The 21,602-nt window shown below is 48.3% G+C and overlaps 1 protein-coding gene across 3 annotated transcripts; it reads left to right on the forward strand.

Moving 5' to 3' along the window:
* Positions 1-356: 356 nt before the first annotated feature.
* Positions 357-21,282, forward strand: LOC113127069 (BCL-6 corepressor-like). Of its 3 annotated transcripts, XM_026301276.1 has the most exons (13): positions 357-380; positions 1,961-2,020; positions 3,071-6,670; positions 7,831-8,047; positions 8,339-8,686; positions 8,799-9,011; positions 10,954-11,258; positions 13,606-13,737; positions 15,639-15,805; positions 16,235-16,380; positions 17,783-17,860; positions 18,293-18,476; positions 19,450-21,282. In XM_026301276.1, the coding sequence occupies exons 3-13, from the start codon at positions 3,095-3,097 to the stop codon at positions 20,849-20,851; spliced, it is 6,768 nt and encodes a 2,255-aa protein (XP_026157061.1). In that variant the 5' UTR covers positions 357-380; positions 1,961-2,020; positions 3,071-3,094; the 3' UTR covers positions 20,852-21,282. The 3 variants fall into 3 exon arrangements, with proteins under 3 accessions (XP_026157061.1, XP_026157060.1, XP_026157062.1); XM_026301275.1 differs by lacking the exon at positions 357-380 and having other exon boundaries at positions 1,961-2,027; XM_026301277.1 differs by lacking the exons at positions 357-380; positions 13,606-13,737 and having other exon boundaries at positions 1,961-2,027.
* Positions 21,283-21,602: the final 320 nt, after the last annotated feature.

The following is a 21,602-nucleotide window of genomic DNA, read 5'->3' on the forward strand; positions in this document are numbered from 1 at the left end:
CGTGCGTGCGTGCGCAGGTGTGTGCGTCCGCGCCGCGTTCGCTTCAGCTTTGCAGTTTTTCCCGCGGAGTTCTGCGCGGCCGAGGACGCTGTGTTTTTGACCTGTGCGTGCGTGCACGTGCCTGTGTGCGCGTGAGCGTGCCCATCACGTCGCAGCCCTCGCACCAACGATAATTCACGAGCTCCTTCGTTTCTATTTAATTTGGCGTTTTTCCGCGAGCGAGTCCACCTGAGTGCGCGTGTGTGCACGCGGCAAATCAATGAAGATGGATTTGATTGACACGAGGAGTCTCGATCAGTTTGATCCCGATGGATTTTAAATAAGGACCGAACAAAGGGAACCAGGGACAAGCCGGATCTGCCACCACAGAAGAGTCACAGGTGAGATTGAAGTTTGTGAAATGACGGAAACTTCCTGCTCTCACCTGTGGGAAGGTTCCCTCCTGTAGAACCGCCTGCAGAACTTCCTGCAGAACTTCATGTAGAACCATCTGTAGAACCAGAGTCCCAGCAGCGGTTTTGTTTGCAGGCTGTGCAGTGTTTCTGCTCGAGTTATGGGATGGTATTTATCCATACACCTGTAATGGTCCCAGGTACCCACAGAGTCTCAGTAACAGGTCTCAGCAGACCAGCTGCTGGTATTGATTGATTATTGATACGTTTATCGATCAGTGAAACTGTTGCTGTGTTGCAGACCAGACCACTGGGGGAACTGGAGTTTGTTGAGTTACAGGAAACGGGATCCTGCGTTTGAACAGGAAAAACTGATCCTACCTTTCCCATATTGCAACTGGACAGAGTCTGGCTTTTAGTCCTGGTTTTTGTCTCCCATAGAAGCTCTGTAGAAGACAGAACAGGATGTGGTGGTTTTTAGTCTGTGTTGTCGCTGTGTTGGGTTTGAGTGTGCTGTGGTTTTAAATATGTCATGGTTTTGTGTCCCTGTGTGGTGATTTTTGAATCTGTGCAGACTTTGATTCACAGAGTCAAAGATTCGTTGACGCAGTGTGGGTTTTTTTTTTTTTTTTAGATGAGCAGCAGGTAGTTTAGACTGTGGACACGGGTTCTGGTTCTAAAACTCAAACACACGACCCAGTTTTTATTTACCCAGACTTAGAACTGGACTATGAAAAATCCTTGTTCTCCCCAGGATGAGCTGTCTTAGTAACACACACATGCTGATTTATTGTTTCTGCGCAAACTCGGTTCCAGAGATCTGGTTCTAGTTCTGCCAATAAGACTCCCAGCGAGCGGATCCAGCTGTGTGTTTGATGGATGTGCACGGCCCCACACGCACATCTGTCCCTGAGCAGAGATGAGGCCTGCTGCCTCACAGCCGTCAGTTGCTGAGCCGATACCTTCTCTGTACTCTGGATTATGTGTTCCTCAGGAAACGGGGCAGCGTGCCTCATCTGTCCTCCGGGCCCGAGATAAAGTCCGCTGTGAGTGAGAATGTATCACAACACACACCAGACTCCACTGGCTTTTCTTCAAATTGTAGACCAGCTAATCGTGCAGCTCAGTTTCTAAACTGCCAAATGTAATTTTGACTGAGAGCTCAGTGAAAGAGGAGCAGGGGCTGCAGCAGCAAACTATTATTTTTAGGAGTGTGGAGAAGAACGTCGTGTTCGGTTTGAAAACAAAAGTCAAAGACAAAACCATTAGTGACGCCTGAAACCAGCAGCTGCTTTATGGTTAAAAATAAATCGTCACTGCTGTGACCTTTGGCTTCTTCAAAAAATATAATCTTAAAGGATTTGAAACTCCAGTTGTTTTTGTTTGGTGGGAAACAACACTAGATCCAGTCTAGTGTCACTCGTGAGGCCTTTGGCTGACTGAAGAGGACCTAAAACTGCCTGTTCTGGTTTCCAGTAGGACCCAGTGGAAATGTCCTTGTAACCCATTTGTGAATCGGACTGAGACCTCTGTTTGTAGACTCATGTGGTTTCTCTTTCCGTTCTCAGACATGGTGGGCTGAGCTGTGTCCCGAGGCAGGAATCAGCAGACCACAGGCTCACTCCAAGGTTAAAGGTCGAGTTCACATTTGTCTCCAGTGTTGTTTTAAGCACGTTATTTGTTTAGATGATTGCATACATTTAGCATGAGCTTAAAAAACGTCAGAAATGACATGGTGGACTTTCTTAAAGCACAACGTCCCCCAGGAAATTTATTTAAAGACTTTTTCAGTCCACATTCCCGTGTGTTGTCACATTTTGTTTTTTATTTATTTATTGTTTTGGTTCCCTGAAAACCAGAGCGAGTGAGGCATCCTGTCACAGGCGACCACCCTGCAGTAATTTCCTAATAGCCCCGTGGCTTTTGGCCAATCAGAGATGGTTCACGTTGCCGTGTGACAGGAAATTCAATTAGGCTGTTTTTCATTTTATATTTCTCCCTCTCTCACTACCATGCTCTCCCTTTGTCTCTCGCCCTCTCTTTGTTTACCTCATGCTTTCCCTCTTTTTTTCATCTCGCCCTGTTTCCTGGACATGTGGAGCTGCAGGCGGCTCATGTCGTTCAGGAATACGAAAAATAAAAGCTGCTCTGTTGTTTTCCCATGAAAGGAAACAAGAAATCCCAGGCTTCATGTCCTGCAGTGCAGGTTCTCCTTTTGTTCCTGCTGAAGGTTGATTTTGACCATGTGAGTCTCATTTTACTCTACAAACCAGTGCGACTTAATTCAGGATCCAGCTGACAGTCAGAGAAACTTTGGGTTGTTTGGGATTCAGTGTAATTTCTGATTTAAAAAAAATCCTTCATTGCAGTTTTTCAGATTTTTATGAATTTTTGGGGATTTTATCTGCAAACGTCCATTTAAATGTGTTAAAACTGGTTGGTTGGTGATTCAGTGTGTGTGTTCTTGGGTCCAGATCGTGTTCTTGTCCAGACTGACAGCACCAATGACCTAGAACCTGGTTTAGCTTATTGGTCTGTGTCGTAGACCCCTATTGTTGTCCAGTAACTGTTATGTTTCTGGTGGTGATGGGTCTTTTCGCTCAGTACATGGTTTACAGTCTCTGCTTTATCCCCCAGTCTGCTCACTACTTACTGTGAACCTGCTCTCTGTGTTGCAGGGGGATGCCAGTGCAGATTACAAGATGAACCCACTAGCTGCCCTCAGTATAGACCGCAGTGCTCTGGTGGGGGAAACCCTCCGCCGTCATGGAGGAGTCTTCTATCCTGGTGTCCATCCTCTCTCGGCTGAAAAGCCCCAGGAGCCAGGCACTTCTCTCTCCCTCGGCTACGACCTCCTGTACAAACCAGACCTAACACTGCTGGATGGCCAGAAATCCACAAATGGATATGTTGGGCTTTATAAAAATCCACCACCAGGGCTGCAGAAACCACTGGTCGTCCCCACCGCAGGAGGTGATGGCCTAGGGCTGGACCGCCGAGTTTTACCCAGTGACAAGCAGCCAGAACTGGGCCTGAATAGTGCTGGCAGCTTCCTGAGATTGCCCTGGATCAGCCCTTATGCTGATGCAACAATGTACCCCTTCCTGGACATGGCATACAAGGCCTCCTTCCTGTCCCAGTCATCCCCCTTCATCCACCAGCAGTTGGCATATCAATCTCTGTGTGCTGCTGGGACCAGAAGCAGCACTGCTGGGGAGGACAGACTTTTCTACCTGCCTCTTTATGCCCCAACCAATATCTCCTCCACACTGGGCCCTCCAGTCAGGATCCCTACTGCCCCTCCAGCTCCTGCTGTCCTTTCAACCCTGACCCTCTGCCAAGACAAGACCTTGCAGGGCCTTGGTCCCCAGGTACATCAGGAACCTTCTGCCTTCAGTACCAGTCCACAGATCCAGCAGGAGCCCCAACCTCAAGCTGTCCACCACACTGAGAGACAGCATGGAAGCAGTGGTGCAAAGTCTAGTCAGCCCGCTTCCACCAAGAACAATCTTAGTGGTGGTGAAAGTAACAGTGCCCCTGTAAAAAGTACAGCTAGCACAGCTGTCTTAGAGTCACCCCCAGTTTCTCATCCCACATCCTCAGTTCTCCCACCGCAGCCCCTCAGCAACACCACTACAGACATGCCTCTTTACAGAACCACCTCCTCATCCTCAACTGCACTTTCAGTGTCTCGCCCCTACATGAGCAGCCTGAGCTCAAAGCGCTGCTCTCCCATTCACTCAGGCAGCAGCAAAACCAAAGATACCAGCTCAGACTGCTGTAGTACAGAGACGTCATCTGCAGAGATATCAGTGGACAGAGCTGTACCTCAAAGACCTGCCAAAAACCCTGGAGAAAAACCTTTGGATCTGTCTGCCAAAGAATTGGAAGGATTGTCAAATGGCTTATCGTCCAAGATAGAGGCCCTGGCCAAGTTGGGGTATTTACCACCATCTCGTTTTGGGTTGTTAGCCAATCAGGACAAGCATCTAAAAGAGGGTCTACCACCTCCTGTTAGCAAGTCAAGAAAGACTCCAGGTACTTCAGAAATAGTGAATACCTCCCTTTGGATGGCACCTGGTCCCTCCAGTTCTGACCAGTTCAGAGGCTCTCAGATTAAGAAAAGCAAGAGTGTAGACAGTGTTGCTCATCAACCACAGCCTCAGAATTCACCTGGCTCCACAAAGGTAGAGGTGAACAGTATTTCTAGTCCTGCCTCAAGGGGAAGACTTTCTGCATCATCCCCTTCGTCCAGATCCAAAGCTGAAGGCCCTCCGAACAGCAAAGGTGAAACTCGTACACAGAGCGTTACTCCTGCTAAGCCAGACACTCAGGAGAGTAAACCTCATCGCATCGAAAATGGAAATGCTTCCAGCCAAATCTTTGGTGACTCCTACCTCCCTCCTGGCTTAGGTTACACAAATCGCTACATTCCATACTCAGTTGCAGAGAATATGTCCCTGCAACGTCTGAACATACCAGGCAAAGGATCTGTGTACCCCAAACCAGTCTTGTTTGGCAGCAGTAGCTTTTACCCACCTCACATAGCACCAAAACAAACGGCCCCATATGGAGTTCACCCATATCCCAGTTCCCAGGAGACACCCGCAGCACCCATGTTGTCCCACCCAGGTTTTGATGCCAAAGATCAACTTGAGAACAAGTCCACATCCCAGGATGAGCCCTGCAATGCACAACTGTGCAAGAACCAGGAGAGGGTCGATGCTGACAGCTCTTGCAAGACTAAGAGAGACCAGAACACAAGCCAGACTATCAAGGCTTCAGGTAAAATCCTCACTTCTGCCAGAGATGATGTAGTTTGTATTGACCTGGTGGCTGATGAGACGGATGAAGATTTGTCCACCAACAAGCAAAGCTCCTTCTCTACCAGAACAGAAGATTTCTCCAAGCATGGCAGTAGTGGCTGTAACCACATCCCAGAGAGAGATCCATGGCTTCCAAAAGCCGTCCCTCCCAGCCAGGCTGTAGAGCAGAGACATCCCCACGCTTCTAATCAGGACTCTTCTCCACCTGTTCAGAACAGAGACCAGATTCCAGAGGTTATCCCAGAAGAGGAGGCACCAGTTAGTCCAGTTCCAGACATCCCTGAAGAGGAGACAATGCGCTGCGCCCGAACCTGTCAGCAGCAATTTTCAAAAAATCCTAAAACTGGATCCTTTAGTGGTGCTGGGGACTTGATGAGGACTGTCCATTGTGGGGGTGTTGTTGGAAACGGCACAAGTAACAAAGCTAAGTCTGAGAACTCCACCTATAAAACTCTTGATCCAGAGCAAAGCCCTTCCAGAAATGGCAACTCAGTGCATCCTGTCAGCAAAGAAAATGGTTCCAGTGAATGTTCCAATTCTAACAGCAGCATGGGATGTACAGTCACCAGCCCAAAGAGTCCACATTATGGGGTCCACTGCAAGTCAGACAGTCCAGGTTTTCGCAGTAGGGAACCACCACACAAAGACTTTAGTCCCCAGGCCACAACAAGGAATTTAAATCCCATTGGTCCAGTTGGAGGAGTCTGGAACACCATGGCACCATTGTGTGGTAGCATCAAGCCAAGACGGAACAGCCCATGTGATATCAGCAGCAATTTTGTTGTAGGTCCATGTTGCAGAAATCTGGCTCAGAGAGCTTCAGCTTGTGGACCCAGAATTGTCAATTGTCCAACACATGGAAATAGAAACCCTGCTGCCCCAAACAGCAGGAGAATCAGTCCTCAGGACACAAACTGTGAAAACCAGGATACCACATATTCAGTGTCTAGAAAGGCCAGTCCAGGAGCTGCAAACATAAAGAACAGTTTTAGTTCTCTAGATTGTGGAAATAGTCTGTGTAAGGGCCAGGAGGTTGGAGGTACCCAACCTTGTGTAAACAACAGCCTCAGTGTCCCCACATATGGAAACAGTTTTCCACGGGGACCAAGCTCTCAGCACCTCAGCAACCCTACCAAAGGAAGCTTTAACAGGAAGCCTGCAGGTGTGACCACAGAACTGCCAGACAACAGAGAAATTCTGTGTGAAAGTCCCAGTCCCCCCAGTGAGGCCTCTGCCCTCACCTCTACCAGCAGCTGCGGAGACAGAAATGAAGACAGGATAGATCCTCTGGCAGATGAGGAAGTGGGGCCCAGTTGCTGCAACAGCCAGAACTCCAGCCTCACCAACCGGATCACCAACTCATCCACCTACGTGGGCGTCAGGTTTGAACGTGTGACCACGGAGCTTCATGGCGACTCCAGCAAGCTGGGCAGAGAGCAGCGAGCACTGCAGGTAAGAGCCCAGTTCTACTTAAATTCAGAGAATCTTAAACCAGTCAGTTTTTTACTGGGCAACTGCTGAAACTTCCTGTTTTTGGAGAGCTCTTCCTGTCTTTGGACTTTTACTGCAGTAACGTGTATGCAGTACTTTTACTTGGAACAGAGGAGGTAAATAAAGTGTGAATGCAGGACCTTAACTGTGTCTAGTAAAGTAAATGTTCGGAGCAGTGCCGTTCCCTCTGGAAGGCCGTTAGCTCGGTCAGTCCTTGGAGGGGGGGGGGGTTCTGGCTGTCGGATGGATGTGTCGATCGTTTCACAGGCCATTAATTTTTTAAATGAGTTTGTGGTCGGGGCACTGCGAGGTCAGCGAGAAATACTGGCCTATCACAGAGCGTCCGGGGAACACTTAGTGCTGGTTACCGGGGGTTACCAGCAGACACAAGACACTGGGCTCACTGGGAAACCAGAAACGGTGATGATGAGCAGAGAGTGAAATCAGGAATCAGGAGAGTTTCCTAGTTCAGACTAGTTAGAAACAGCTGGACAGACAAACGTTTTGGTCTGCTCACATCTAAAGATGAGGGAAGAGGAAAGGAAAGGAAAGGAAAGGAGAGAGGAAAGGAAAGGAGGAGACAAAACATGTCAGTGAGTTTAGCATGTGGACTCTTATTCTGTAAATCCCCGTCTGTCTAAACTGGCTGTGACGTCTGTGACCACGTTCTTCACTTTGTGCATGACTTTGTCTCGTTCTTTATCAGAAATAAGAAACACGATATTTATCTTTCATGTGTGAGTTAAAAGATACAGTGGCGTGAGAAAGTGGTGTCCCTCTTCCTGATTTCATCAAACAAATTTAAATATTAGTCCAAGATAACACAAGTAAACACATCATGCGGTTTTTAAATGAAGGTTTTTATTATTAAGGGTAGTTTTGGATTTTGTTTACTATGTTATCTTGGACTAATATTTAAATTTGTTTGATCTGAAACATTAAAGTGACGAACATGCAAAAATTTAAGAAATCAGGAAGGGGGCCAAGACTTTTTCACACCACCATAAACCCGAGTCTGTGACGATGCAGCTCAGGCTGCAGGAAAAGGTTTTTACAGCCGGATGTCAGAGACTTGACTCTTCCAGACCCGATGAGTAACCGACGTGCTTGTTTCTCCTCAGCGAGCTGTGCTGCGTTTGTCTGAGCTGGAGCTGAGGGAGAAAGAGGGAGGAAGAGGAGGAGAGGAGGAAGGAGAAGAAGAAGCAGCAGCAGCGGTAGAGACGGGAGGGGAGGAGCTGGCAGACCAAGAGAGGGAGGAGGAGGAGGAGGAGGGGAGGAAGAAAGAGGGAGGAGGAGGAGGAGGAACTCCCTCTGTAGCTGCTGCTGAGGCGCTGGGAGGTAAGAGGATTTCTGCTGCCTGACGTGCACACTCACATGCACACGCTTCATTTCTTTGAGCTTGAAGTCGTTGCCTCTTTTGTCCCTGTGTGTGTGTGTGTGTGTGTGTGCGTGCGTCTGTCACACCTTTGACCTCCGTGTTCTCGCCATCAGCCGAGCTCTCACACACACACACACACACCCACACACACACACACACACAAACAGCTGTTCAGCTCTGGTTGTTTCCTCTGCAGCAGGGACACTAACTCTCTGCTGGGTCTCACCTGCTGTTTGTCTCTGTGTGTTCAGGTTCCCAGATATCTTGCCCTCAGAACCACCTGCCTGTCCCACCGCTTTGCCGCCACTCCGACAACCCCCCCCCCCTCCGAGAGAGGGAAGAGCTCTCTCCAGAGAAGGAGAGGAGTTTTGTCTCACAGCCAGAACCTCTGCAGCAGAGGTTTGTTCCCACAGCCAGAGGCCTGTTCCGGGGAAACGCCTCCATCCCCACCTCCACGGCAGCAGCCGCAGGTTCGAGCCCCCCGGCAATCCACCCGCGGCGCAGCTTCAGTCTGGAGCCTTTTCACCAGAGCAGCATTAGCAGTGGCCGGCTGAAGAGGGGGAGGGAGGAACAGGGGCCGAAATCCAGGACGGCACAGGGTGAGAGTCCCCAAAGTTTCTGCTCTGACGTCCTAACCAGCACGGTCATTTGTGATTGGTTTATTGATTTGATCGTTACATATATAAATAGAATTTGTTGTTTGTTGCACAGACGACGTGAAGAAGCTCAAAGTCTGCATCAAACTCAACGGCCTCAGGCTCAACAAGCCCCGCCTCCCTGGGGAGCTTAGCCAATGGCTGCCGCCCAGCAGGTCGGCTGGGGTTGACAGGAAGTTCAGGATGGAGGTCCCGGCCATCAGGGGGAGGTCGGAGGTCAACGGAGGCTGGTTTGAGCCTGGATTTGTGAAGAGGGACGTCCTGAGAGGTGGGAGCAACAAACTTTTTAATGCTTTTATTGTTGTAAATAGTCACAGCCACAGCTGATTCAAAACTTTGTGCTGAATTTTCTATTAAGCTCAATCCAGTTTTTTAGGAAGGCTTTTATTCTGAAGGCAGGAAATGTTTTTACAGCTGATGAACTCTCTCCCTTCATGTCTCCGCCTCTGTCTCCTCCACCCCCAGCTCTCCCTCTGAGCATAGTGCATGACAACTGTGTGTGCATGTGTGTTTATGTGCACGCGTATGAACCTGCCGTGGCCCCGTGGCGTGCTAACCGCCGGCTAACGTCTCCCAGATGGAGCTGTCTCACACAGTAATGCAGAGGGAATGTGTTCGCAGCCTCTTCTCCTTCTTCTTCTTCTCCTTCTCCTTCTTCTTCTTCTTCTTCTCCACACATTCAGTCAAATTCATTTTAGCTCAGACTAAACAGATCCAGCTAAGACCAAGCCTGATGTTCCAGCACTTTAAAAACCCGACAGAGAAAAAAGGGTGGGAATGATGGGAATCGGACGCCATGGCCTTCAGTCACCACGTCTCTGGCAGCCGAACACCTGGGGGTCGTGTTAGACGGCGCCCTGCGCCCCTGTCATCAAGGTCCAGACTGCACCTGCTCGTTAACGTTTCAGACCAAACCTGCAGGGTTGAAGTTCGAGCTCTGCTTTTTCAGGCTGCACCTGTAAAACCGCCCGCACCGTTTGATTGAGAGGGGGCGTCGCCAAGAGCCCAGGTAGTGATGATGTCATGTGCAAACCTACAAACGTGGCGATTAGAGAAGAAGCTGTTTTTGTGCGACACACCCAGAGGGACACACACACACTTAATGTGTGCAGGTGTGTGTGTGTGTGTGTGTGTGTGTGTGTCCAGTAAATAAATGATTGTAAAGTTGCTTCACAGCTTTTGTGGTGTATGTTAATCCTGGTCATAGTGAACGAGTACGTGTACGACACGTGTTGGTGTGTGCATGTGTGCGTGCATGTGTGCGTGCTGATAAATAATTCAGCAGGTGGAAACGGTGTGACTCCCCATTGGCTCTCGGACAACCTCTGGCTCTGTGTGTTGACAAGTGTGTGTTAGTGTGTTACATGCACATGGATGAGTGTGTACATGTACACACACACACATCTCTGGTTTTGTGTGTGTGATTCCTGCAGGCGCCTGCGGTGGAAAACACACAACTCTCTCTCTCTCGTCCCCTCCCCCACTCTCTGCTGCCTCGCTCGCCCGCTCCACTCATGCGAGGAGGCTCTGTGCTTCTTTGTTCCTCCCTCTCTCTCTCTCCGTCTCTTATCTAACTCATCCCCCGCTGAAGGACAGACAGTGGCTCATTTGTTGGCAAGGAGGAAAGTCGTGCACATACGTGCACAGACGCACTTGTGGAGAAAAGAAAGAGGAGGAGGAGGAGGATGAGGATGAGGGGGTGAAGGCTGCACCGTTAGTTCAGATGCAGTTTCACAGAAGTAAATTTCTTTCTGACTTGTGCACAGTCGTGATTCTGACAACAGAACCTGATGTGAGACTGTTTACACAAATAACGTTGTTTAGCTTTTGAAAATCAGCGGGTGAGTGGAGTCAATATCTCGTTTGTCCCTCCACAATGAAGCTCCATAAACCCACTGAGAAACCAGAGGGAACAGAGGCTGCAGAACCTCATTCAGAATCCTGCTGTTTTTAAGTTTCCTTCAGGGTCACACTGATCCAGGGACAGTTGTCTGTGCACCCATGGGTTCACTGCAAACAGCAGCTGGTGGAAAAAAATCTCATAACTCTCTGTTTACTGACATCCTCTGTGATGGTGTTTATCAGGGGAGGGCTGTGGCTGTGTGATCATTTTGTCCGCCATGCTAACATCACATGATGCACTGATGCACCTACTGAACTTAATGTTTTGGCCTGAATGTGATGGATACTGATGTCTTCTTGTCTTTCAGGTTTACACATGGCCCCGCCCTCCTCTCCGTGCAGCTCCACCCCCCAGCTACCCACCCCTGCATCCGTCACCTCCTCCCGCCTCCAGGACAAGCATCTGAAGCTGAGGGAGAGCCGCAGGGTCTCCTCTTGCCTCCCGTCTTTACCTCCTCCCTCCTCCTCACCTGACCTCCAGTTCTCACGCTGCCATGGCGACGACCTCGGCAAGCCGAAGGGTAAGCGTCCCTGCAAGACGAAGCACACGGGAGGGGAGGCGGAGCAAGACGCAGGCGGAAGTGACGATGAGGCGGAAAAAAGTGGAGAGACGGTGAGTGAGGAGCGCTTGATTTTCATTTTGTCTGTTTTCTTTAAAATGTGATTTGCTTGAAATGGAAACTGGAAGTAAACACAGTCCAGGCAACCGAGGCAGAGTCCAGGCCGACATGAGTCAAAGCAGCCACAGGACCCGAGAGGAGTCCAGATGGAGTCAGGCCGAGTCAGCTATCTACAAGGCCGAGTTTTACAGGACTCGAGGTCGAGACCGGACTCGGTGTCACGGCCGCCCTTGGGTTTACGACACATTTGGGTCACCCCTGAAAAATAACGGAGCTTTGACACAAACACACAGCAGCTGGTTCACAGGTGAAGAAATACACATTCGCGTCACGAAACAGACTTGAGGACTTTTCCTCTTCTTGAATTTTCTGATTTTAATTCGGCGTCTCCTCCCCCTGTTCCTTCGTCCCGGTTAATCGCTGCAATTATCGTCCTGATTGGAGCTCACTGGGAAAACTCAGCGGGGACGTGTGTGCATTTACAGTGTGTGCGCGTGCACGTGTGTGTGCGTGTGTGTTCTGTGTGTATCATTCAATTCGCTGTAGATTCAAGTGAAGAGAGCAAGAGAACGAGGGACGGAGTGATTGGAGGCCAGGGAGCGAGAAAAATATTCTCCGTGTGTGTGTGTGTGTGTGTGTGTGTGCGTGTGTGTTTGTTTGTGTTTGTGAGCGTTTTCTAGTGCAGTCAAATGAGGAGGAGGTGCGTGTGTGTGTGCGTGTTTGTGTGTGTGCGTGGCAGCGGCTTGTGCCGTTTTGACAGCTGCTGCTGCGCTGGAGATTTCCTCCGGGCAACGAGGACACACACACACACACACACACGGCGCTCGACCCTCCTCCTTGTTTGACTGCACTAGAAAACACACACACAGCAGAGCACACACACCTCCAGGGCAAAGCTCGCATCCTGTTTGTTGAAGCGTGGCGGCTTCGTTTGACAGGCGCGCACACATCACGCACACTGTGACACACATTAACACGCACACGCCGTCTGGCTGCTAAATGGCGGAGACTGTTGCCGTGGCGTCAGCAGCTCAGCGATGCACATTTGTCCTCGTGGAAAAAATACAGGACAATTAAGTTTGTTTCATTTTCAATTAAGAAAAACATAAAATACTTTTTTTTGATTACATCAGTTTCAATAAAATATTTTAGGGACAGAAATAATAAAAATCTAACCCTGACCAGCTGTATAAAGGAGCAGTGCTACTAGTATCAGTACCAGATCTGTTCCTGGTGTAAGTTGAACCTGATTGGTTGAATAGGCTAACATCTGGTTGACCTTGCCCAATTTGCAGTAACAGGTTAAAAACGTAACGTTCTACTACTTAGCCTTGGAGTTCCTGAGACCCTCCAAGACCAGAAACATCATCCCAGTCATCTTATTGCAGGTCTTCCTCATGGTCTTGTACAGGAAGATGCCCAAACTCCATCAGCAAAACCCTGACTTGGTTAGTCTGGTTAATCAGACTTTGTGGACATCACGGTCCTAGACATCTACCTGCAACCAAGACATGGAGTTAGAAAAGTGGCCGAAAATGTGAGGATGCTTTCAAGCTGGAACTGGACTTTGTGTTGTGTGACCAAGTCTGAAGGCAGAAGGTTTTTCTGCTGGTCCAGACGGCAACAGTCACCGGTGGAGTGAAGAACCTGCCGTCACAGACAGGAGTGAGCTCAGTGCTTAAATGGACTGAGCTTGTTGGATTGTCGGTTTTGGGAAGTCACAGAAAGGACTGGAAGATGCCCCGCCCCCACTGCTGAGATCACGGTGCAGATACAAGCAGGTCAGTGGGAGTGAATCAAAGGGGGAATAGAAGAGGACCTGAAATGGAGCCCTGTGGATCTCCACAATGTGACACAAGCTATTCTTTCTTTTATCACATTCAAAAATTGCAGCAACATTGTTGAGGAAGAACATCAGGAAAAAAAAACAGCAAGAAAACAGGTGGGAGACTTTAAGACACATCCTCCACCCTCCTCCTCCTCGTCTTCTTCCCCACTGTCTCTTGAGCTTTCTGTCATCAGCCCCGGGCTTTAAACACACACACACACACTCTCAGTCCTTGTTTTCCAGGCTCGGTTGAAAATAGCGCTGTCACCACCTCTGCTCCCACTACTCTGGAGTGCTTTCTGTGTCTTCGGAGTGTGTGTGTGTTTGGCAGACAGTCTGTGTTTAAGTAAAACCATCTGACAGTGATAGATGAAGGCTGAGAGCGGCTGAGCGCCTGTTTTTCTCCCTGTGTTTAATTGCTTTGTGGCTAATAGGACCAATCCTCCAGTGCATGCTAATCGCTTTAAATCTCTGCCTGTCTTTTGTTTTTTCACACACACACACACACACAGGTCTCGGACCCGCCTGCCTCTCCTCAGCACACACACTCCACCCGGCCTGTCCCGCCGGAGGTCCGCCGGCTCATAGTGAACAAAAACGCTGGAGAGACGCTGCTGCAGCGCGCCGCCCGCCTGGGATATGAGGTGATGAGACACAAACATACACAGGTGTGGGGGCAGATGAAAGGGGGCGGGGCCAGGCATTCAGGTTGACTTCTACTGGACTAAAAGCTGATTCCTGTAGATACTTTTACTGCAGTAACATGTTGAATGCAGGACTGTGATACTGTGATATTTCCCCTGTTGCTGCAGTGAAACACGTCGTTAGAGAAAGTTGTCAGTGCAGCGCGGACTGGGAGGTGAAATGTATGAATCAGAATCAGCCTGTAAGTCAGAGACCCCTCCTCAGTATGAGCAGGCTGTAACTGCAGTCTTGTTGAATTTTTCATGGATTGTGTTTTCTATACTGAACAGGTCAGATCTGAGTGGATTTCTACGAATATTAAATATTAAGTCAAGTGATATGACTGATGGGATTCAGGCTTTACTGTGTCACAGCTGCAGCTTTGACAGTTAGGACTGAGAAAATGACGCTGACCAGCTGAGTTGAAAAGAGTTTCATTTGTGCTTTGGTTTGTCTAAAGTCGACGTGTAGATGAAGCCGAACGTCCTCCTCCTTTTCTTCTTCATTGTTCTGAGTCGACGACTCCTCCGCTTGCTTTCCATGAACTTTGACCCTTCGTTTCCAGATGAAACACACTCGTCTGTCTCTCTCTCTCTCGTGTCGCCACTCGCTTGCCCCTCTGGTTTTATGATTCATAGACACATGAAAACTTACGTCAGTGCGGAGTCACAGCAGAGTCGGACTCTTCAGCCGCCGACTAGATGTTGACTAGAGTTGAACTTGATGTCAAAGCAGTGACGGACCAAACCATTTCTTGCTTCATAGGGAGGGAAAGTAAAATAGTTTTTGACCACTGTCAAGGAAATTAGAAGGAAAAAAATAACAGGCTTTTATGTGACTCACAGCTCGTCGGCTGCTATATCAGGTTTCGACCAGTTATTCCAGCAGATTATTTCAAACTTAGTGGGACATTTCAGGCCCTCCTCTGACCCAGAGCCCAGGACAACTGACCCGGTGTGTCCCCCTCATGTTGGCGGTCCTACAGCCAGGTATCGTCAGGTGGACTCTGACAGGAACACTGCACCTTCGACTCTGCACAGATGTCCTTAATTGAAATTCAGTCGACGTTTGAAAATCATTCAGCCGCAGGAAACTGTGTGTGTGTGTGTCTGTGTGTGTGTGTCTGAGTCTCTGAATATTTCATGCACAGTGTGACAGCTCTTGTCAGGGCTCACAAGTGTCACCCTGCCGCTCTCTCTCTCTCGTTCTCGTTGAGGTGCGGCGGTGAAGCTAACGAGCTCAGTTTGCAAATGAAGCCGTCATCCATCACTGCGCACACACATACACACGTTTTTTTTCGAGGTGCAATCATTTCGAGAGCAGAAGAAGAGGAGAGGGTGGCGGTTTCATTATATTTCCAAGAGGCCTTCGACTCCTTGTCTCCTTTCCTTAAGGTGGAACTGTGGTTTTACTGGTACTTGTTATTTTCTTCTTGGTGTTTTGTTACACAGCTGTAAATACAATGATGCGACTTGTGCTTTTATTTTTGTGGGATTTTGCTTCTTGACTTATTAAATAGTCCAAATACACCACAGCAGACATTCAGTGTTAGAAGTACACAGTACTCTACATAGTACTTTATAAAAGTATACAAGTAAAAGTCCTGCGTTCCAAATGTTACAGCAGTAAAAGTCCTGAAGTATCAGCATGAAAAGGAACTAAAGTTATCAGATAAATGTAGAGCAGGAAAAGATACAAGGTTTGGCTCTGACATGTAGTGAAGTCCAAGGATGAAGTAGCACAACATGGAAATATTCCTGTAAAGTACAAATACCTCAGGCTGGACTGAACTACAATAGTTTGTTGTTCCAGAATGTGGAGGCTCTGGTCTTATTGGCTGTGCACGTGTCTTTGTGTCCAGGAGGTGGTGCTGTACTGTCTGGAGAAGCAAATCTGTGATGTGAACCACAGAGACAATGCGGGTTACTGCGCCCTGCACGAGGCCTGCGCCCGTGGCTGGCTGGGAATCGTTCGCCACCTGGTGGAGCACGGAGCCGACGTAAACTGCAACGCTCAGGACGGAACCAGGTACGAGTCCTGGGTGTGTTTATGTGCTGCTGTGGTAATTAATCCTATAGTTTCTAACTGTTGATGTGACTGCATGTTTGTTTTTTTTATTATCTGTAATATATTTCTGTCTGGTATAGAGAGCTGTCATCTGCATATTGGTGTATCTTTTATATCAGTAATAATATACAGACACTTTGATTAGTACACACAAACAGATTATTGATATTAAGCTTCTTTTTCTTATTATGCTTGAAGCTGCAACTAAAATGATTTTTAAGGTTATGATTCTTCCAGTTGATGTTTATTATCATGGTGCTTTCATTGTTGTGGCAGTGATCGGTTCTGAGGTCACATCTTTAAATGTCTATGTTTTATCTGGCCATCAAAGCAACAGCCCAAGCTGTGGATAAATATGTTTATCCATAATGTATTTCTGTTTTCCATCAGGCCGCTGCACGACGCCGTGGAGAACGACCACATGGAGGTGGTGCGCTTCCTGCTGGCATGCGGTGCCGACCCCACCCTCACCACCTACTCCGGGCGAGGACCAATCAACATGACCCACAGTGCTGCCATGGAAACCTTCCTGGAGGGTAGGACTGGAAGGATGAGCGGATCGATGTGTGTTAGCTGCAGATCTTCAAAGTTCAGCTGTGATGAGGTTTGGAGACGGGAGGTCTAGTTTGTAAGGAAAGAAGTGCCAACGTATTTAAAGAAAAATCTCTTTTCCAGCCTTCAGCAAATTTTTACCAGGTCAGTCAGTAGAAAAACAGCAGCGGAATGAATATTCATGGAATACCAAGCAGATCTATAATCTGCTGCAGTCCAAGGTCAGGAAAAACCCCAATTAAGAATTTTTGTCTCCACTTAAGCTCCACTTCCTTTATATTTTGTACCAGATTGTGTCTTGCAAAACTGGGAATTAGAGCTAAATACCTGTTAACTTACAGGAAATGATGAGGAAAGTTTCCAGAAAATAACCTGGAAATATGGGAGCAGTAAAACAGAGCGTTACGTAGTGAGAAGCGGTGGCGTCAATGAGAAGGAAGCAGAAGAGAGGAAAGCGCTGCAGCCTGAGTGTGTGTGCTCGCCAGCCGGTCTGATTACCATTCCCTGCCTGTATTTGTTCTGTCTTCTTCCCTCTCTCTCTCCAGAGGGGTTTAATGAGGCTTGGCTGCTGAATCCCAGAACAGCTTACCGCCCCACACACACTCACACACTCACACACTCTCACACACACACACTCTCACACACACACACACACACTCCTGCCAGCATCCATCCACTCAGCACCAAGCGCCACAGCGACGAGCCGTCTGAACACAAACACTCATCATCTTCTTCCCGTCTTTGACTCTGTGTGTGGCTGTTTTGTTTTGATCTCACTGCCATCATCCTCTCCGATTAGTCGCCTCTTTGATTGGCCATAGAAGCCACTAAGGCTGAGTCCACAGAACCGTCCTGCTGTTTCCATCAGACCTGCTGTTTGACCCATGTCAGTCAGGGACATGGACCAGGTGTGAACCCCCCTGAGCTCCTAAACTGCCCCCATGCACAGACTGAACTGACATGTGAAGAACAACAACATCATTTGTGCACAGTTTCCTCCAAAGCTGCTGGGTTCCCATATGTTCCTTCCGGTTTGGCTCCATCAGGAGCTTCTCCTGTCCAACCAATGTGAAGTGTCCTGGTCTCTCCACTGCCCCCCCTCCTCCATGTTGATGTTTCCCACACTGAACGATGACGACATGTGCAGAGGAGGGAGACGTTAAAATGACCACATGGATTCTGATCTGACTGTTCTTACGGAGCTCACACACTCACACATCTGACAGGAATCAGATCTAGGGATCACATATGCAGGTGGCCCAGATCTGATCTGAGAACATCTGGTTTGGTCTGTTCACGCTGTGGGAACATCAGGACTGAGTCTGAGAGGAAAGAACACCAGCTGTGTTGTGAACTCACTTTAACTGTCTCTGTCTCTCTCTGCAGACTATCTCTCTGATCTCCAGGGAAGGTCGGAGGGTGATCCAGGAATCTACTGGGAGTTTTACGGCAGCTCAGTGTGCGGTTAGTTAACACACAGTCATGCATGGACAAATTTATCAGGGGAGAAGGATGGAAAGCTGCAAAATGATAAAATCGACCAAGACAAGACATGTCACTATGAATCTGGATTAAAAGTGGTGGAATAATCAGGATAAAACTGGAATCAGAAATAGTTTGGTCTAAAATTCAGACTAAAGAACCTGCTAACCCTACTAGGACTAAAGGAAGTAACAGTAAAGAGTAACCGCATCTAATTCACTATAACGGAGACAAATCATTCCAGCCAGGAACTATAGTCTCAAACAAGCTGTGAACAGAATAACCAGCATGAAGCAGGACTAAAAGAAAGGAAGTAGAATTAAACACAAACACTAAGAAACCCAGGACTGAGACATAAAGCTAGTGCAGGAAGGATCAGGACTAAGGAGTTAATGATTGTTTCTGTCCACCCAGAGCCGTCCAGAGAGGGAGGAGTGTACGACGTTCTTGCAGACCCACCTGGGCCGGAGGAGGAAGGGGAGGATGAAGGTGAGGATGAGGACGTGGATCAGCGTGCCAGGAGGGAGGTGTTTGAGTTTGAGCTGTCTGACCGACCTCTGCTGCCCTGCTACAACATTCAGGTGTCGCTGTCCCAGGGGTGAGTCTAAAAGGCGCCATGTCCAGGTGTTGCTGTCCCAGAGACACCTGGGTGCTCAGGTGATATAAGGACCTCGGAAGATGGGATGCAGTTTAGGGATGTGGACTGTAGGAACCAGGTGAACAACCAGAACTGGTACTGGTACTGGTATATTTTGGGTCTAATGAAAACTGGTAGGACAAAAAGGACTAATGACTAAATGAACCAGGACTTAAATTAAAACAGGCCTAAAGGTTCTGACCCTGAAGGAAGTAGGGCTGAAATGAAATGGGGCCAAACACTGTTGGGCTAAATAAAGCAGACCAAAGGAGAAGGGACCTCTTTTCTTATTCACACTCACTTTTTGTCTCTCACACATTGATCTCAGTGTTGTTCTAACACATCTCCCTCCCGTTCACACTCAGACTCCAATTAAGGTGGAAAGCAGCTTCGAAAAGAGAAGAGGGAGAGAGTGAATGAAGGGTAATGTGAGGGAAAACGGAGAGAGAGAAAATGGAAAAAAAGGGGGGGGGTAAAGGCAGGACAGACGGAGAGGTCGTTAACGAGGATTGCATCGCCTTGACGATGCGACTAATTGGCTTCCACTTTGTCTTCCTCCCTGTCGCTCTCATCTCCTCTCTCTCACCTTCATTTCTCTCATGTCTGATGTTGCATTAATGGCTGCTCTTGGATACAAAGCCACTGCGAACTGACACTCGCACTCGTCTGGGTTTTACTGAGCCCAAACCCCATCCAGAGACTGAGAAGGGCTGTCACTTTTTCCACTGCTCCACCATCTTCTTTGCTCACAGCAACAGTGACTGTGGATTAAAGTTCTTTAAGAACGTTCCAATGAGTCTGATCAATACGAGTCTAAATGAGTATAAATACCTCTGACGCACAAATTGTCAGATTCATAGAACTTTTGTTGTAGTTTCAAAAATGCAAAAACCCTCTCATTTCTCTCATTTCTGGTGTTCTGTCTTTCCTCCAGTCCCAGGAACTGGCTGCTCCTTGCTGATGTCCTCAGCCGCCTTCGGATGACATCTCGATCTTTTCGGCGCCTCTTCCCGCAGCTCAATGTGCAGTCCATCCCTGAAGATGAATTCTACCGGCAGGCGTTCCTGTCGCAGCTCCTGACAGGTCCAGATGAGCAGGAGCTGGCCTCCTTCAGGCCAGACGTCAAGGACCCTCTGGAGTTGGTAGAGGCCACTCCTGAGCTGGCTGGGATGCTTGGCTCTTCCCTGGAATTCGTGGACAGTCGCTGGGACTCTCTGGAAGCTTCTCCACCTCCTACACCATCCCCACCACCATCACTGAGTCCGCCACAACATTTCCCACCATTACTACCACCACAACAACAAGGGGAAGCAGAAGCTGGAGCTAAAGTGGAGTCTGGACAATGCCAAGCACTTAGAAATGTGGGATGTTCTACCCCAGGAGCTAAAACTGAAGCAAAATTAGATGGTAGCATGTGGGAACCACAGCAGCAAGGAACCAAAAATGCTGGAGCTCCTTCTCAGGCCAGGCCAAATATCACAATAAATACTAGGATGTGGGAACCGCAAAGACCACAGAGTAAGAATTCTGGCATTGCTACTTTTGGTCGTCTGGACTCTAAGATGTGGGAACGACAACGTAGTACGACTAATGGGATCATTAATCCTACCTCTAAACAGGACTCTGGCATGTGGGAACCACTTGAAGCAGAAAGTAGGACCTCTGGGATACCTAGCTCTGTTAATCCAGAAGCTAAAATGGACTCTAGCGTTTGGGAACACCTGCATGGAAGTAAAACCGAGGGGATCACTGCCGTCAGGTCCAACATGGCAGTGAGTACTAGCATGTGGGAACCTCAGCAACTACCAAACAGAAATGCAGTAAATTCTGACACCAAGGTGGGCGCTACCTGGTCAGAACAGCTATCCCAAAATAAGAACAATGGAAGTCCTAACCCTACAAATTCAGATGGTGCAGGGGATGCTAATGTGTGGAAACTACAAAATCAAGGGAGTAAGACAGGTGTAGTGTCTACAGATCCAGGTTCTTCAGTTGATGGTAGCATTTGGGAACCACGACTGCGCAGTAAGAATGCTGCAATCACCAGCCCTACAAAACCAGATGCTAAGGTGGACGCTAACACGTGGGAACGGCAGGGAACAAAGAGGTTTGGAGGCACCAGCACAGCTACCAAAAGAGGAGCTGCTTCCTGTGATACCCAAAGAGGAGGTAAGTCCACAAAGCTGGACACTACACGGCAAAGGAACTTAGGAAATGTCAGAGTCCACATCAGGGACTTGGGCATGAAAGTTGGTGGAGGTGCTATCCGGAGAGACTTGAAGAAAGAGCAGGGGAAGGTCGGCGGGAAGGGCACAAGAGTTAAAACCAGGTCATGACACAATTCGATGCCACCAGGAAAGTCTCAAGTCCAGTGAAGTTTGAAGAGGAGTCGTGTTCTTCAGCAGCAGCAGTGTTCCTAAAAGAACAGGTTTACCCCGAACTGAAAGACACATGTAAATGTTGTAATTTAGCAAACATGACATTTGGACTTTGAAAGTGACATCCTCTGTGAACAGTACTGTGTGTGTTACCTGTAAACTGTAAATAGATGTCTTTTTTATTTATGAGCACAGACACAACTGTTCCTTTCTAATGGCAGTCTGGTGTAGATACAGAGCAGTTACTGTTATGTGTCAGTATTGTTGGTTCTGCTCTGGGAGGTTGTTTGTTACTGTTTCGTGTGGTTTTGTATTCAGCATCCTGTTGGTTTCCCTCACCAATTTATTTATTGTCCAATAAACACGAAGACGGATGAAAAGTTGAAGAGCACATATTGTTTAAGGGTGTTGGTTCCTTTACAGGATTATTGCTGCCTGTGTGATGATGTTAATACTTTTACTATTGTAATGAGGATTTTGAAGTTCTGAAAATCTCGTCCCCTTCCTGGACTCCTCCTGCGTCACTTCCTGTCATCCTGCAGTGAACAGGGGATGAGTCTCACCTGTGGACACAGCTGCTTGTGGGCTTCTGTCCTGGTTGTGGGTAAGTTTGTTGATATTTTTGTAGTTTGAAGGATCAGCCTGCGTTTCGTGGTGCAGGAACACATCTTTGCCGTAACACTGTTTGGTTTTAGTCTGTTTAGCAAAA

This window comes from Mastacembelus armatus, chromosome 2 (genome assembly GCF_900324485.2).
Source record: "Mastacembelus armatus chromosome 2, fMasArm1.2, whole genome shotgun sequence".
NCBI lineage: Eukaryota > Metazoa > Chordata > Actinopteri > Synbranchiformes > Mastacembelidae > Mastacembelus > Mastacembelus armatus.